The following is a 17,793-nucleotide window of genomic DNA, read 5'->3' on the forward strand; positions in this document are numbered from 1 at the left end:
TAAGGATAGCATGTGTTCAAGCAGACATTAGCCTGGGTATAAGGATAGCATGTGTTCAAGCAGACATTAGCCTGGGTATAAGGATAGCATGTGTTAAAGCAGACATTAGACTGGGTATAAGGATAGCATGTGTTAAAGTACAAAAGTAGACAAAGGCCTTGAACCATACAGGTGGTTAAGACAGTTAATAAAGATGATTGGGGAAATGGTTTAGGTTATTCTGCCAATTGCTCCAATAATAATACAAAACAGACAAAAATAGGCTAAAAGTCATCTTTCCTTTGTTAGATGTGAGATTTGCAGAAAATGGAAAATAAGAACAAATAAGTTTCGTGCATTATAGACCCATGAATTCTGCCTGTGGAAAAACAAGCTGATGAGTAAAGAAAAAAATTACATCCCCACACCCAACGTTAAGTCTGAGTTCCTTGGTCATGTCGTTTACAGAGTTAATCACAGGCCCCAGTATACATCTTGAAAAAGCAAAGTTGTAAAACGAAATTAAATGACCATATGGTGTGTAAAGAAAGATAAATGGTTACCTAGATCACTTGTTTAAAGCTTTGTAGAGTAGAAATAGGGTAGGAATCTACTACACCGAAACCGCAAAGAGCTGCCTGCCGATACAAAAGGAACTGGCTGAAATATGCTTGGCTTGCTTGAAAGTTGTTAATCAATTACAAATGAATCATTGCTTTGGAGTGAAGATGTTATTATGAAAAAATTAATACAAATAAAAATGTTAAACTATTTGTGGGATTCTAAGAAAAACATGCAACTTTTGATCATAATGTGATTTCTTCCTGTGTAAAGATTTTAATTTGTTTTTGGAAAATATGTAACTTGTGGTTGTGAGGTAATCTTTTCTTGCATAGAAATTTTTGTCTTAGGAGGTATAAAAGGGGTAAAATAAAAATAAGAATAGTAGAAGGAAAACTGTATGGTAAAAGAACAGAACAAAAAAGGAACAGAGTAGGAACAACAGCAGAGAGAAAAATGAAATGAAGAATTAAGCTTTGGCCTTCAGAAAAAGGTCGCCTTTGTGTGGATGCAGTTCTGCTGACACCACACATCCTCCCCAGTTTCTCTGACCTGCTGAAAGCTGGCCTTCCAGCAGCAAAGTAAACAGACATGAGCCAAGTGGGAGCCTTCCTCACCAAGTCAAACCCAGTACAATTAAATCTAAATGAGGGAAGTGGTAATGGCACCAATCAATATAATAAAGGGAAATCCCAAAGATACTTTAAAAGGCTACTTGGACCATCTGATGACACCTGAAAAACTTGGCTAAAGAAATAAAGTATCCATTCTAAGGATACAATGTTCATTTTAAAATAGACACCAGGAAAAGATTCCTACAATAAACTATGCTCATTTTCAGCTTGCTAAAGTCAGTGCAGGTATTCTAAAACGCACCCCATTAAAACTGACCTTTAGGTTGAGAATGTGATCCATTAATACAAAACATTTTGGCTGCTTTGAAGTAGTTTCAATAGGTCCCCCTCTCTGCTGTGGGTCCCAATTCAGCATCAACTGTAGCCAGCTTTCCATGGGCTCTACTATTAAACTGAAAAACGAACAAAAACTGTATGAATATCATTATATTCCAATTAAACAGGCAACTTCACAGGTTGTCCACTTCCTTGCCTATGACTTATCAGCACCATTCATATCTTCCTTTCAAATAATTCATGTAATGACAAGGAACAAATTTCTTCCATAAAAAAACAGTCCCAAATCCCCATATCACTTTGTGACTGGCAAATCCAAAAGATGAGTCCAACTCCAATCTCCAGGAAAGCCATTTACTTCTTTATTCTTTGGGTTTTCTTAGCATCTAAAGCAATTCATTGATTGGCAATAGTTTTCAGTTCCACATCATCTGTTATCCAATATGATAATCACTAATCACAATGTTATTTAAATTTACTACTCATTCAAAATTCAGTTCCTCAGTCACACTAACCACTCTCCTCTTCCAACCCAGGCAGCACTGGGAAGCAAGCCAGCAAGCATGCTAAGCAAGCACTGTACTACTGAGCCACATCTCCACCCCTAACTACCTTTCACATAGCTAGTTCAATAAGCCTCAAGTGACAGACAGACAATGCTTTCATCCTGATGCAAAGGTCTACTGGATAATGCTACCTGAAACAGATAACTATTCTCAAAACTGCCTAACTGTCCACACTCACCTACAAAGGTTGTTTGGCTGAGGTAAATGGCTACTAAACCGAACGTCTCCGGTCATCTCTTCACAAGCAAATATACACTTTGGATCTTTCTTCTTAATCTTTTCATGCCTATAAAAACAAAGCAGCTTAGTTGACAACCTGATTCTCACAAATACTCTCTGGTTTCTTACCATTTAACTTCAATCAATTCTGTTAAATTTCACCACTATAGAAAAAGAAAAGGAAAAAACAGAACAATAGAAACAATAGAAATTTTCCTATTACCACTAATTATGCCAAAGTTCTCATCATTTCTTACCAGGTAAATGGCTGCAGATGATGCAAAAAAGGCCTATATCCAGCAATACATTCAAATACCATGGTCCCAAAGCTCCAATAATCCACAGTGGCTGTGTATGGCTTATTTTCAAAGAGCTCTGGAGCCTTAAAATAGAAAGGAACGTTAAGTGCCAACACTGTAAGAAAAGAGCTACTATAGTTTTGAACTATTAAATTCATTGCCTTAAGAAATAACAATGAAAATTTTAAGTAATCAAACAAAAGAAATATTGTCTCACCAAATACTGTAATGTTCCCACAAAAGATGTACAGAGACTTCCTTGATCAACATCTTTGGCATAACCCAAATCAATTATTTTATGTAATATCTGTGAATATTAAGACATAATATTTATTAAATTATTGAAATATTTGCAAAAGAAAGGTAGCCTGGGAATGTAGCTTAGTGACAGATTGCTCCCAGGTAGGTACGGGCTCGATCCTAAGCACAGCAAAAAATGAAGATATGGGCCATTGAAATGGCTCAGCTGATAAAAGCACCTGTCAGAAAGCCTGATGACCTGAATTTCACATGGGAGAACAAATCCTGCTACATTGATTGTCTCATGATCTGCACACAGGTCACACCATAGGCATGCATTCATGCACACAAAACAAATAAATAAAATAGATGTAATTCAAAAAAGAAATGCAATAATGTTTTTATAAAACTGGGGAGGAGACAGTAAAAAAACCTGGGCTATGGAACAACACAAAAGAGTGAAGTCTGATAGCCTGATCACTATTTAACTTGCATTAATTTTGTTTGTCAATCTTTTTGTTGTTGTTGTTGTTATTAATTTTTGAGACAGGGTCAAACTTACAGCAACTTCCTGCCACAACTTTACAAAAGCTGGGATTATAGATGTCAGGTAATATGCCTGGCTAACCATATAATCTTGGATCAAGCTAACTAGTCTCTGGCAGTTTCCTACACAATTAGATCAACATCCTAGTCCTTAGATGAGCAAGACAGATGCTCCTCTAAGGAACCACTGTTCCACAGAGATGACAAAAATCTAACCACAAAATTACAGTTCAAGGGCTGGAGAGTTGGTTAAGCAGTTAAGAGTACCTGCTGTTCTTGTAGAGAACCTAAGTTCAATTCCAAGCACCCACACAGTGGCTCACATAGCGTGCAATTCTAGTCCCAGGGAATCTGATGCCCTCTTCTTGTGTCCTCCACAAGCACCACATGTGGTACAGAAACACATAAAATAGAAGTTTAAAATTAAAAGGCCCCTATAATCCAATACAGTGAGGACTGCAATAGAAACTTTATAAAATACTATGTATACAGAATGAATAAGGAAACTAAAATCTCTAAAGAATTATCAGGAAGAGTGTAACAACAGACATGAAGCAGTCTTAAGGTTTCACCTACCTTCCCACCAACTTCTTGAAGAACTATATTTTCAGGTTTTAGATCTCGATGTATAATTTTGTTTTCATGCAAATATCGAATCCCAGATCCTAAATAAAATTTCAAGTGTATTATTAAGTAACAGAAAATACTGTTTAGATAATCACCTCACATTTTTTGTTTGTTTGTTTTTACTGTTAGTGTTTTTGAGACAGAGTCTCATGTAGCCTTGTCTGGCATAGAATACCCCATGTAGCTGAGGATGACCTCCAACTCCTAATCCTCTTGCCTACCTCCCAAGTGCTGGGATTGCAAGTATGCACCAGCACATTCAGCATTTTCTAGACAGGGTCTCACTATGTAGCCCTGGTTGGCCTGCTGGTCTTGAACTCACTGAGATCCATCTGTCTCTCCTCCCTGGTGTCAGAATTAAAGGTGGGTGTCACCATGACCAGCCACATTCAATTTTTACCTCACAGTTTGCATAGATCTACACTGATACACAAATTTATATGTCCAGAGGATTGAAGATGGCTCAGTGGGTAAAAGGGAGCCACTGAGAGGTGGGGAAGGGATATCTCAGCAGCTGGCTAGGCAGCCAGCCTAGTCGAAATGTTGAGCTTCCAGTTCAGTCAGAGATCCTGTCTCAAAATAATCAAATGGAGAAAAACAGAACAGCTAACATGCTGTTCCAGCTTCCATATACATGCTCCGGTGAGTGTACACCAACAATCACATCCATGGACTACATACAACAACACACACTCCCACACACATTAATATGAGGCATCACCAACATTAGAATAGTTCAGATTTATTTATTATGTATACAATGTTCTGTGTGTATGCCTACAGGCCAGAAGAGGGCACCAGACCCTATTACAGATGGTTGTGAGCCACCATGTGGTTGCTGGGAATTGAACTCAGGAACTTTGGAAGAGCAGACAATGCTCTTAACCTCTGAGCCATCTCATCTCTCCAGCCCTAGTTCAGATTTTCTTCACCAAATGTTTAGTGACATCAAATAAACACTGAAAATTTTAATATAAACTCATTTAATTTATTGAAATCAATATTAAATGCAAATGAAACAATTAATTTTCAAGAAATCACCTGTAAGCCTGTCCTCCAACCTAAATCACATTCTTAGACTCTGCTGCCTATTACCTATGAAGACCATCAATACCACACACATGGAAACTCACGTGTCTGACAAGCATCAACAACAGACACACATGGAAACTCCTGTCTGGCTTCCAAGGTTTCCCAAAGGTCTAAATCATAATTACGTTAGGGATTATCAGTAGTAATTCTGATTAAAAAGAGAATTTCATTCCAAGATAACTTGAGGACCTTTCCCCAAAAGATTAATTCCACTATAAACAAAACTCTGTAAGAGCATTAATTGCTACTTCATACCATTTTTTTTGTTACCACTCAAACATCTATTAGACAAGGTTACATAGTCAAAAAAAAAAAAAACAAACAAAAAATCCAAATAGAAACAAATACCAAAAATGTATTAGTTTTAATTAACATCATTGGAAATGGATCTTTCTTTTTCTTCTTCTTCTTTTTTTTTTTTTATTTCTCTTTTGGTCTTTAGAGATAGGGTCTCCCTGTGTAGTTCTGGCTGGCTTAGAACTCACTCTGTAGACCATGCTGGCCTTAAACTTAGAGATCCGCCTGCTTCTGCCTCCCAAGTTAGTGAGTAAAGGCATGCACTACCACCTCCCATCTTTTCTTTCTCTAATTTTTTATAAATGTTAAAAACGTACATGCTTCGTAGAAAATACAGACAATTCTCCTTAACTTCTAAGCAGTACACATCAATTAAATCACAATATTTTAATATTAATTACATACCTATGTCACTCAGTAAAGAAAGTATCTGGCTTTCTTTAAGTCCACAACAATTTTCTGGTTTGTTGAGTAGCTAAAGAAAAACATAAACAAACAAGCAAATAAATAAGTCATAATTTTATACTATTGCCGGGTAACAATGGCAACACACATTAATTGCTATACTGTCAAAGAATATTCAAATAAAAAAAGTCACAATAAAGAAATTATAAGAAGGAGGGTGGTGGTGGCACACGCCTTTAATCCCAGAACTCTGGTAGATCTCTGTGAGTTCGAGGCCAGCCTGCTCTACAGAGAAAGTTCCAGGATAGGCTCCAAAGCTACAAAGAAACCCTGTTTTAAATAAAGTAAAATAAAATAAAAGGATTGGGGCACAGTGTACATGTCTATAAGGCCAGCATTTGGGAAGATGAGGCAGGAGCACCATGAGTTCAAGGCCAAGATGAGCTACACTGAAAGAGTCTGTTTCAAAAATAGTAACAATGACATGAGATATAGGGAAAAAGTAGGCACCAAATCCATACTGAGGTTGAGTAAATTTCATGAGAAGGCTCATAAAAAGTAAAGAGAAGGGCAATTGCACTTGAAATTAAAAAATGCTGGCAAAGACAGATACATCTAAAATTAAATAGAAATAATAATATAAAAAAACAACCCTTTCGTTATTGCTTTCTTTTTGTGTAGCCTTGACTGTCCTGGAACTAGCTCTAGAGATCAGGCTGGTCTCAGAGTCACAGAGATCAGCTTGACTCTGCCTTCCAAGTGCTAGGATTAAAGGCATACACCAACAGTACCGGTAAAAGACAACTTTTTAATAGGTCTCACAAATGCATTTTTATTTAAAATGGCCAACATAGTCCCACCTTGGAAACAACAACAAAAAAGCATGTTCTAAGCTAGGCATGGTGGCACAAGCTTTTAATCCCAGCACTTACAGGCAGAAGCAGGCAGCTCTCAAGACTAGCCTAGTCTACAAAGCAAGTTTTAGGCCAGCCAGAGGTACACAGTGAGACCCTGTCTTGAAAACAAACAACAATAAACCTAGGGTGTTTGGAATGACTATAGTTTTTGTGGGGTTTTTTGGGTTTTTTTGTTTTTCGTTTTCAAACTTGACAGAAGCTAGAGTCATTTGGAAAAAAGAAACCTCAAATGAGACAATGCCTCTATCAGACTGGTCGGTAGGCATGTCTAAGGGACATTTTTTGGTTACCAACTGATGTGGCAGGGCCCAGATCACGGGGTTGTATAAGAAAGCAGACTGAGCAAGTCATGAAGAGTAAGCCAATAGCAGTGTTCCTTCTGGGTTTCCACTTTATCCCAGCCTTGGTTTCCCTCAATGACTGATTGTGATTAGGATACATATAAGCTCTTATTTTCCCAGGTTGTTTTTGGTTGTGGTCTTAATCACAACAATAGAAAGCACTAAGACAGGGCTAGCAAATATTTCCTGTAAAGAGTAAACATTAAGTACTTCAAGCTATGGAAGCTATATAATCTCTGTTACACTACTCAGTTCTAGAGCTGTGCAAAAGCAGCATAAACATGCACAGCGCCTGCTCCAATAAAAGTGTGTTTACAGAACAGGCGGCAGGATTATAGCTGTCTGTCCTTGTTCTCGATGATCGTGTCACATGATTCAGACACAGTTGAAGCTTGTGATTTACTATCTCAGTATCTCGAAACATCCATACTACCTTCCGGAGATCTCCTCCAGAACAGTACTCCATTGCTAGAAGAGGCACATCATTAATTAAAAAGTTCAGTTCCTCAGGAACATCACAGGCCTTTACGATATTTGCATGGTCCAACCTAACAAGGAAAAAAATTACAATAAAAAAAGTTTTCCAATGAAGAATGACTGAATTTGAAATGATAATTGGGGACTAACTAGTGAGATAAGACTGATTTTCTTTACAAAATTCTAATTCTGATTGTACTGCATTTAATCTTAGCTAAAAGACTGATAAGCTATTAATCTCTGAATTTTCTAATTAAAATAAACAAGTTTTACAAGGAAAATATACCTAAAAATACCATCACTGCTACTATAGTTCTGTGTGCCAAGCAGTATGCTCTTTACATGTGTCAACTGACTTGTCACAATAATCTTAACACAAGTGTATCTGTTAAGAGTATCATCCATGAGAAAAATGAAGCACACAGAGATAACAACACCACATGGCAAGCAGGCTGTCAATGATGATGTAAACCGGACAATTTGGTACCAAAGCCTACATCACACTGCTTCTTCCACAATCACAATCATCACCCTAAAACTCTGGGCATTTCCTTCCAGTTTTAAATATAAATACAAATATATACAAATATAGTTTTTTTCAATAAGTATGACTCAAATTATTTACTGACTTCAACTGCTCTTATTATTTTTTTTTTGAAGGTCAGAAGAGGGCATTGAATCCCCTGGAAAGTGAGTTAAAGACAGTTATGAGCCACTGCGTGGGGGCTGGAAACTGAGCTTGGATCTTCCAAAAGAGCAGTAAGTACACTTAACAGTTTATCCCTCTCGCCAGCCCCATAGTTCTTTTTTGTTTTTTAACATAACAATCTATTATTGCTGGGCGGTGGTGGCGCACGCCTTTAATCCCAGCACTCGGGAGGCAGAGGCAGGCGGATCTCTGTGAGTTCGAGACCAGCCTGGTCTACAAGAGCTAGTTAGTTCCAGGACAGGCTCCAAAACCACAGAGAAACCCTGTCTAGAAAAAAACAAAAAAACAAAAAAAAAAACCAATCTATTATCATCTCTGTGATCATCCTCACAGTGTAACAGAGCCCGAAATTATAGAATCTCATATCCCAGGAACTAAAGAGACAAGTGCATGAGGGTATAAGAATTTATATTATTAAATCTTCCTGTTAATTCTGCCATGTAGCCAAGTTTGAAAGCCAAAATAGAATGAGTTGAGCACAAACTAAACTCAAGAAATGCTCGTTTCAAATCCAGTACCAGCTGTATGACTGTTTCATTTCTCATCTACAGAACAGGGCACTGCACAGATACAGAGTTGTGATGACAACTCCAGGAAAGACCTGTAATGTAAACTACACTACTCACATAAGCACACTAAATATATCACGGTCCCCTCAAAAGTTCAAGTCTCTTCTCCTTAAGCATATACACTATTCTTAGTGACCCATTTCTAATAAAATGCAGTGGGAAAAAAATGAAATATGACTTCATATTTTATTTAAAATTGCCTTAAATCTTCAGAAGAGATATATCAGCTTTTTTCTTATACTCCCCCATTCAGATAATTGTTCGGGGGAAGCCCGTTGCCATGCCATTAAAGCATGTGCACTTCCTGGTGGAGAGGCTCCCTTACTGAAGAACTATTACCCCTGGTCTATAGTTGTGTGAGTGAGCCTGGAAGTTAATACTCATGCCTTGGCCAACCCTTCAGATAATGGCAGCTCTAAAGTCAACATTTTGAGATGTCTCAGGAGAAGCCTTGAACTAGAAGCACAGTTAACTCAGCCATACTACAGATATTAAATATTCAGCTTGAGCTATGAAATTTTGGAATAATTGTCTAAAAAACAATAGACTCATCATTTAATAAAAGTTAAGTACAAAAAGAAATGAAGATTTATATACTAGTCATAAAGTTGCTCAATATTCAGAAGAAAGACTTAGAGAGCCAGGTTGAGAATGTTGTCTAGCTGATTTAAACTGTAACTCTTTTAGCCATAATGTGATAAAACTATCTAAAGTAGAACACACATATTCAAGACAAAATGACATTACCAAAAAGAGCTCGAGAAAAGCGGACCCTGGTCTCCTTCCCTACTATTGAAACTGGCTGGGCTATAGACCCAAAGCATTCGAAGTCAGAGCACACACTTACTTTTTCATCATCTGGATTTCATGGCACCATCGTTCTCTGTTTTTGGTACTTAACTCCAGGCGACAAGACTTAATTGCTATTTTGATATCAAGCTCCTGTCAAAATAAAAAATTAATAGAAAATATGAATAAATTATGTTCTTATACAGATTTACTTACAATCAAAGAAATGTCAACACAGGAAAATAAACACTCTTTTTAGCCTTACTAATTACACATATTATCCGCAGCCCACTTTAGTCAACATTAGTTACATGAACCATAATACTATTAAACCAATGATTTGGAGCTGTCAAATACACCACGGTATATAAGCAAAAATTGAAAAGGACGCTACAACAGGTCTCTTCAGAAGATTACGTATGTTAATGATTTAGAACTACATACTATTAGAAATAGACAAAGATACCATTTCTCCAACAAGTTTCTTCTCCATGCTTAGTCAAGACAAGAAATAAGGGCCCCAAATTCTAGTATATCCAGAAAGAAGAAAATAATCCAGGGCTCCCTAACCTCAAAACAGCAAGAAATAGTTTTCATACGACCAAGCCTAATGCAAAACAAAAACAAACAAAACTCTCCAAAACTAGACCCTAATCTTTGCATTTCAAATGACCTGGAAAAGCATCCAAACAAGTGTACTGCGGTTCAAGTACCCTAATACAAACCTAAGACCTCTTGCCTGTGATTAGTAATTTCACCAATTCTGACTGAAAATAAAACTATCCTATGCACATTTCAGGAAATAGTCATAATATTCTGACACTAATAACACAGTCAGAACCAAATAGGCTATAATGCATTAAGAGCACAAAAGAGGGGCTGGAATGATGGCTCAGTGGTCTTAAGAGCACTGGCTGCTCTTCCAAAGGTCCTGAGTTCATTTCCCAGTTACATGATTACATGGTAGCTCACAGCCATCCATATTGAGATCTGATGCCCTCTTCTGGCCTGCGGTCAGACACATAGGCGGAACATTGTATACATAATAAATAAATAAATCTTGAAGAAAACAAAAAGAGTTCAAAAGAGCATAACACATGTGACATTTCTGCTACAAGCCAAAGGTATGGTAAAAACTGTATGAGTGGTGAGAGCAGGACCCAGGGGCTGAAAGGGGAAGCGGGGAGCAAGACAGATTAGATAGGAGGAGGAAGAAGGCTAAAGGCCCGACAGTTCCTAGTGCAGGGGTTGGGGGCTAAGAGAGACTAAGAGCTGGCTTTGCCACAGTGTGCACTCCTTTCAGCTCTCGTTATAAGCAAATAGGTATCTGATAGTATTCATATCCTATATAAGATTCTACTACCATCATGGAGACTCCAGCACAGCTAAGATAATAAGCCCTAAATTCTGAGACAGGAAGTTATCTACTTTAAATAGGTCACAACCACAAGAGATCCTTCAACACCTTGGTTTATATTTTACCTACTCTGTGAAAGTCAATCTTCTCATAGAAAATATTCTCTGGGAAGTTTACAGTTGCATAACAAAAAGGCCCGTTTTTAAAAAACGAGACTAAATTGTGTGTGGTAATATGAGTCTATAGTTCCTGTTATTTGGAAGACAGAGGCAGGAAGAAAGTCTGAAAACACTAAGATAATTTCTTTAATTTTTAGAGCTTTTAAATTGGATTCCTAATTTGAATTACGATTCTCAAGCATTTACCCAATGTATTTGAGCGTACTGAAGTTGCCCCTTAGAATGCAGACGATGGCTTCTAGGACCTCAAGAAGATGCTGAAATCTGTAGATGCTCAAGTCCATGACATCAAATCACACAGTATCTGCCCATAACCTACATGTACCCTCTCTGGATATGTTTAGTAGATGCAATCCCTGGAGTCCTAAGCCTTACTCGACCCTATTATTCCCTGCTCAGTGTGTGGCAGGCTGAACCCGTAGTGCTGAGGACAGAACTCAGGACCCTGGGCATGTACTTTGCCACTGAGTTACATCACCATCCCATATACACATTAAACAAAAGGTCTCTCTGTGGCCCATGGTGGCTTTAAACTGAAGGCAATCCTCCTAACTCAGTTTCCCAAGTGTTCCCATCATGCCTGGCTTCTACATTCTTTCTCTAAAGTATTCCGTGGAACTAGGTTTTTCAAACACCCTTTGAGAAGTTCTACCCTATCCACTAGGGAAAGTTCTCTGGCTGCTCACACCGCTAGGACTTTCAGTGTGCAGGGTATTACACTGAGCTTATGTTTACTTCCGAGACAGTCTCTGCCTACATAACTCAGGCTGCCCTTGACCACAATATTAAGCCCACTCAGGCTGGCCTCAAATTCACTAGTGATAGTGTGTGTTAACTCTCACACAGGACTAGGTTGGAGATACAGCCTTCCGCAGAGTTTCCAGACCAATTGCTCAAAATCTACACCTCACCACATTCTTCAGCAAAGCCAAACCCTCACGGGTAATGCACTGGTTTGTATGGGTATTAATTTTCTGGAGATAAGATCCACAGTTGTTACTGAATTATCAAAAGACCCACGACTCAAACATGATTACCTGGGGCTGGGGGTGTAACCCAGTGGCAGAACATTTGCCTAGCATGTGCAAGGCCCTGTGTTCTACTCCTCCCACCAACATTAAAACAAGCAAGGTGACCGTTAGTTCACAAATCTTTAAAGGGTGTGAGTAACTGCTGTTGCAACGGTTAAACATTTTCCCGGGCCCGATCTTAACTGTCTTCCCCAGAACAAACCCCTCAGTCTACTTCTTTCCCTTTGAAGCAAAGGTCCTTTTCACCACCTTCCCCTCACACTGTTCCTTGCCTGGAACGCTCCAATACCCAAGTCTGCCAATGTTTCCAAAGGTTCAACTCTGGACACCAGGAAGGACCTTCCTTGTTTACACACACACACACTCGACATTCATACATACCCCTCATCAACACACACACTGGGCGTTCATACATACCCCTCGTCACCACACACACACACACACACACACTGGACATTCATACATACCCCTCGTCACTACACACACACACACTGAACGTTCATACATACTCCTCGTCACTACACACACACACACTGGACGTGCATACATACCCCTCGTCACCACACACACACACACACACTGGACGTTCACACATACCCCTCGTCACCACAGACACACACACACTGGACGTTCATACATACCCCTCATCACCACAGACACACGCGCACACACACACACACACACTCGACAATTGCAACAGCTTCATTTCACTCACTGTCCGGGGACCTGAGACTCGCCTGGCACAGGCTCACAAGCGGTCTCACCCGCACTCGTTCACCGGCCCCCGGCACTGCCCAGCACAACCACACTTCTGCCACCCTGACTGACAGCTGGTGTCCCAGGGACGCCCAGCCGGACCCAGCGCCACTGCTCCCGCCCCCGCCTTACCCGGTGCTGGTACAGACAGACGTTCCCGAAGCCGCCGGCGCCAAGCCGCTCCCGCATCTCCCAGGGGCCGCCCGCGCCCGGCCGCAGCCCCGGGGGCCGCTCCATGGGGCGGGAGCGCCAGCCGCCTCAGGCTTCGCCGCCGGTCCAAGGCCGGTTCCGGGCTGCCGAGGCTCGCGCGTCCGGTTTCTCGCGAGATCTACGCGTCACTTCCGATATTTCCTCAGGAAAAGTCCCGCCCCGGCCTTCTCCATCTGATTAAGGTTTGCAGCACTCCAGCGACAGGGAGGCTAGTAACTCAAAAGTGTAAGACTCAGCCTAGAGTCAAATTCTCAATGTCTGTACGCAAGTCGATGTTGCGGATCACTGATAACGAGTGGTATTCCGTTAGTTGGTTCTATTATTTTCATGTATCCCATGGAATTAGAATATCAGAATTGAAGGTAATACAGCAAAAGAGCCTCTGAGAACACTTCCCCTTTCCTGGGATTGGTGCTGGCAAATGGGCCAGGCACGGGCGGGTTGCACTGTGCTCTTTTAAGTACCCTGAGCGTCTTCCAGACTGAGAGCCTTCATTTGTGGGATTTTTGTTTTGTGTGTCTGTGTGTGTTTGTAATTAAATGAGTTCTTTGAAGGTTTCTCACCCCAAACTTTGTGTTTGTCCTCACCCCATCAACATTTCGTCTTTTTCAGAGCCCTGCCTTCTGCCCCTGGAACCCTACCACCATAACGGCCACCATAAGCCTGAAAGAAAACAGCGCTAACCAGCCCATTGATTCATTAGTCTTCAAATGCACTGTGGTCTCCTGTACGTCCGCTCAGAATCTCTCCTATAATCCCAAAGCACCCAAGGATATGATGTTATTCCAGAGTTAAAACTTTTTTTTTCCAGGCTTGTGAGTTTCCCTTCGGACCTTGCGAATCTTGCTACTTCTCAACTTTTGTTTCAGACTTGCCAACGCAATGGTTCTAGTTTGGAATTGTTTCTGAGGTGCCCTACAGGGTTGCAAAGACAAGTTTGGGGGAGCCCTTGTTCCAATAAGGCATACTTCTGAGTGGTGGATTGCACAGGAAAAAGTTCCCCGTCTTTCCATTTGAGTGGGTTATCTGCCTCTTGGAACCGAGGTTTGTTTTGAGACAGGTCTCATATAGTCCAGGCTGGTCTAGAACTCCACCTAATTCAGGCTTGTGGCACTCCACCAGGCTGGAATGCTCAGAATCAAATTCCCAGTGTCTGTATACAAGTCAGTGTTGTGGACACTGGTGGTGAGTGGTGTTCCCCCGTTAGTTGGTTCTATTATTTTCATGGATCCCATGGATTTGGAGTATTAGGCTTAAAGGCGATAGCAAATGAGCCTCCGAGAACGCCTCCCTTAGAGGAGACTGTCACGTATCAGCGTGAACCCTCGTTTGCTGTGTATGACCGCTAGGAGTGTGTCCAGTCTCCACAGGAAGGACCTAATTTTATTATGAGATACTAAAAACTACAGCCAGGATAGTGTTAACCAGGCGACCCAAGTTGGTTTCTACAGTTACTTCACTTTTTAAATATTCTATTCTTAAAACACAACTCAAAGTTTGTTGAATTCTTTTTTTTTTTTTTTCTTTTTTGAGACAGGGTCTATATAGCCATTTCTGACCTGGAACTCACTATGTAGCTCAGACCTCAAACTCACAGAGATCTGCCTGCTGAGTGCTAAGAGTAAAGACCGGGCCTTTTATTATTTGTAATTGTAGAATGGTTTATCCCAGGCTTCACAAACTTCAGGTTTCCAAGACTGGTTTGTTTTTCAATGTTTTTTTTTTAAAGATTTAGTTATATGTATACAACATTCTGCCTCGATGTATGCCCACATGCCAGAGGAGGGCGCCAGATCTCAGTACAGATGGTTGTGAGCCATCATGTGGTTGCTGGGAATTGAACTCAGGACCTTTGGAAGAGCAGGCAATGCTCTTAACCTCTGAGCCATCTCTCCAGCCCCTGGTGAAGTACATTTTTAATCCCAGCACTTGGGAGGCAGAGGCAAGTAGATCTTTATGAGTTTGGAGCCAGCCTGGTCTACAGCGCAAGTTTCAGGACAGCCAGGACCTCTGGAAGAGCAGCCAGTGCTCTTAACCTCTGAGCCATCTCTCCAGCCCTGTTTTGTTTTTTAATATGCGAAATGGAGGTCAAGAAATTTTTGTGAGAACTCAGTGAAAGTGTATCTGGGCCTTAAGTGGCCACTAAAGAAGAACAATTATTTTCTTCTGGCTTCAGATCTGCAGCATTCTCCCATGGCCACACTGCTCCTGCTCCACGGACCTACTCTTCACAGCACCACTGGTCCTTAAACATCTGTAGAATGGGACTGACTGTACCGGCCCTATTTTATTTGTCATTTCACCATGGTCTATGCCCTGATGATCCCTAAAGCCCTATCGCCAATGAGTTTGAGATGTATCTAACAGCACTCTGGACACATCTATTAGATAACTCAGCTATCTTAAACATCTAAGATGCATTTAAAGTCCTGTCACCAATCCCGATCTGCTTGAGTTTTAGAAGTACCTAATGGCAATCTGGGCACATCTATTGGGTAACTCAGGTATGTTAAACACCCAAAACACATTCAAAGAAAAACTCATTTTCTTAAATCTGCCACTTCCTTTCCCAATTAGACCATAAACAAATCAGTACCATGCTGGGACATTCACTGACTCTTGGAACTTAGAAAAATTCCCAGCATATCCGAGTTAAATATCTGAGAGATGGATTCTCTTACGTGAAGGCGATACCGTGAGAAAGCAACAGCAAAGGAAGGCCACAGTTTTCTCTGCCCCACACAGACTGAGCTGCCTGTGCTACTCTGGGATAACTGCTAGCCATAAAGCTCTGGTCTCCATTACACACACACAGAATTTCACTTCAGGGTGATAAGCAACATAAGACATTTGTTAAAAAAGCATTCCCTTTTTATCACTTATAAGATTTAGGGAAGGTTATTTTTGCTTTTTTTGGGAGGGGGCGGGGGACAAAGATGTGTCTCACACCATAGCCCAGACTGGCTTGGAACTATGTAGGCCAAACTAGCCTTAGTTCACAACAATTCTTCTGCCACAACTCCTTACTTTCTGAGATTACAGGCATGAGCAACCACACCCAACCTCAAAAGGTTAAAAGTCTGTGAAGATGTGGACAAACATAGCTGTTCTGAGAAATATGGAGCAGACATTCTTTTCACATACAATTGCATCTCAGAATGATTTCTTTAAAAAAGAAAAGAAAAAAGTCCATCCTAAGCCTCTTGCTGCAGTCAGGTTCCATGGGCAAATATGGAAAAGAGGCAGGGAGGCAGCCCCCATGGGAGACTCTGTAGCTGCATTCTAAAAAGAGGATGTAAGAATTTCCTGTGAAGTTCATAAAGTGTCCTTCTCTTTGCCTAGTCATCCAGAGTGAAGTCAAAAGGTTCAAAGTCTTTCCGGAAGCGGCGAGCCAGGGTCTCCTCCTCTTCCTTACTGATCTGACACTGCCTCCAGTCAGCCTTGTCAGGAACATTGAGAATGGCTTCACTGGCCAGTACCTCCCTGCAAAGAGAATACGAAGAAAAATGTGAATAGCAACTGAAACCCACCCAGTCCCTTGTTCCTCTCCAGCCGGCTCTCCTCAGTAGCTTCTAAGGAGTACGTAGACTTCTTACTCTTTACACTGCTCTCCAGACCTGACTGACATTTCTGCCTTCTTCTCTATTAAAATCACTGCCATATTAAGTGACCTCTCCTACCCCATTTATTTCTCCTTCTCTGGAACAACTCAAAACTACAGTTTTAGTTCTCAGGGTAGGAACACCACATACAAAGTAGACAACAGGCATCAAAAAAACAGACCGAATTTCATTCCAAGCTCTGCTACTTGGTATCTATGACTTGAATACAACTTCATCTCTAACCCTTGATCTAAGGCTCACTACAGGAGGGCTCCATATAGGACTTGGTACAGGACAGAAGCCACACACCAAAGCATGTTCCCAGCAGCTGTTCTGTCTCGTCTTACTATAGTTCTGGCAGTCTGACGAGACAGTTTGCTGAGGGCATGGTTCAGAGTCACGTCATGCCCATTCTGACTTAAAATCCCTCTGCCTATCCTTCTAGGTGACTCACATTGTATGAGTACACCAAGAGAAGTTCAATGCGAAGAAAACAATTTACACAGATACATATACACACAGCTTCTAATTTCTAACGGTTTATATTTTTACTTTTAACTTATTTTACTATAGTAGAAAAATCTATTTGGCTCATTTCAACTTTGAAGATACAATAAAGAGGTGAAAATGAATCACAGTGGTCCTCTGAAAGACAAAGGTTCTAAGCTCAAACCTTGAGCATGTTTCTTCATAGTGTGAAATGAAGATAAAATCACTTTCCCTATTAAATATAAAACGTATCAATTATATTAGTATTATAAAAACTTTCAGGGTTGAAAACATAAACAACTCCCATGATCACAAACCACTGTGCCGACTATACACGGTTGCGTGTACTGGCATATGCTTTATGTATGCCCCCACTGTGCCTACCTACATCTGTTGCAAAGGCAAAAAGATTAAACCACATATTTAGAGCATTTAACATATTTGTTCTCGTTTATCAATTATCTATTTGAAAAAAAAAAAACCCTCTATTTTCTAGACTTATCCAATGGGGCAATCTCTTGGAGGCTTTCCAAACTAGTCTAGGAATGGCTAAAGGCTTACTGGAAGCCCAGCTGAAACCATTGGGAGTGGCTAGAGATCACCACTGTGTGAAACCATTGGGAGT

At 40.5% G+C, this 17,793-nt stretch overlaps 2 protein-coding genes across 6 annotated transcripts in view; both read right to left on the bottom strand.

Annotated features, from left to right (window-relative positions):
• Chuk (conserved helix-loop-helix ubiquitous kinase) overlaps positions 1-13,143 on the bottom strand; it is a 38,528-nt gene extending 25,385 nt beyond the window's left edge. For 2 of the 4 annotated variants that reach the window (XR_003377291.1, XR_003377292.1), the window contains exons 1-9: positions 13,000-13,104; positions 9,603-9,697; positions 7,434-7,548; positions 5,743-5,812; positions 3,898-3,986; positions 2,753-2,842; positions 2,494-2,618; positions 2,196-2,303; positions 1,432-1,567 (exon numbers count right to left, since the gene is read on the bottom strand). Coding sequence is in view for 2 of the 4 variants with exons in the window: in XM_005352330.3 (XP_005352387.1) it covers positions 1,432-1,567; positions 2,196-2,303; positions 2,494-2,618; positions 2,753-2,842; positions 3,898-3,986; positions 5,743-5,812; positions 7,434-7,548; positions 9,603-9,697; positions 13,000-13,104 (933 nt within the window). In the remaining 2 variants the exon portion in view is untranslated. Of the gene's footprint in view, positions 1-1,431; positions 1,568-2,195; positions 2,304-2,493; positions 2,619-2,752; positions 2,843-3,897; positions 3,987-5,742; positions 5,813-7,433; positions 7,549-9,602; positions 9,698-12,999 lie in introns of all 4 variants that reach the window. The other 2 variants (XM_005352330.3, XM_013348196.2) reach the window with 1 other exon arrangement.
• Positions 13,144-15,149: 2,006 nt separating this feature from the next.
• The window catches only part of Cwf19l1 (CWF19 like cell cycle control factor 1), a 24,673-nt gene continuing 22,029 nt past the window's right edge, over positions 15,150-17,793 (bottom strand). For both annotated transcript variants that reach the window (XM_005352331.3, XM_026781613.1), the window contains exon 14: positions 15,150-16,560. In XM_005352331.3, the coding sequence (XP_005352388.1) occupies positions 16,416-16,560 (145 nt within the window). In that variant the 3' untranslated portion in view covers positions 15,150-16,415. The remainder of the gene's footprint in view (positions 16,561-17,793) is intronic.

The sequence above is a fragment of the Microtus ochrogaster genome, chromosome 8, assembly GCF_000317375.1.
Source record: "Microtus ochrogaster isolate Prairie Vole_2 chromosome 8, MicOch1.0, whole genome shotgun sequence".
NCBI lineage: Eukaryota > Metazoa > Chordata > Mammalia > Rodentia > Cricetidae > Microtus > Microtus ochrogaster.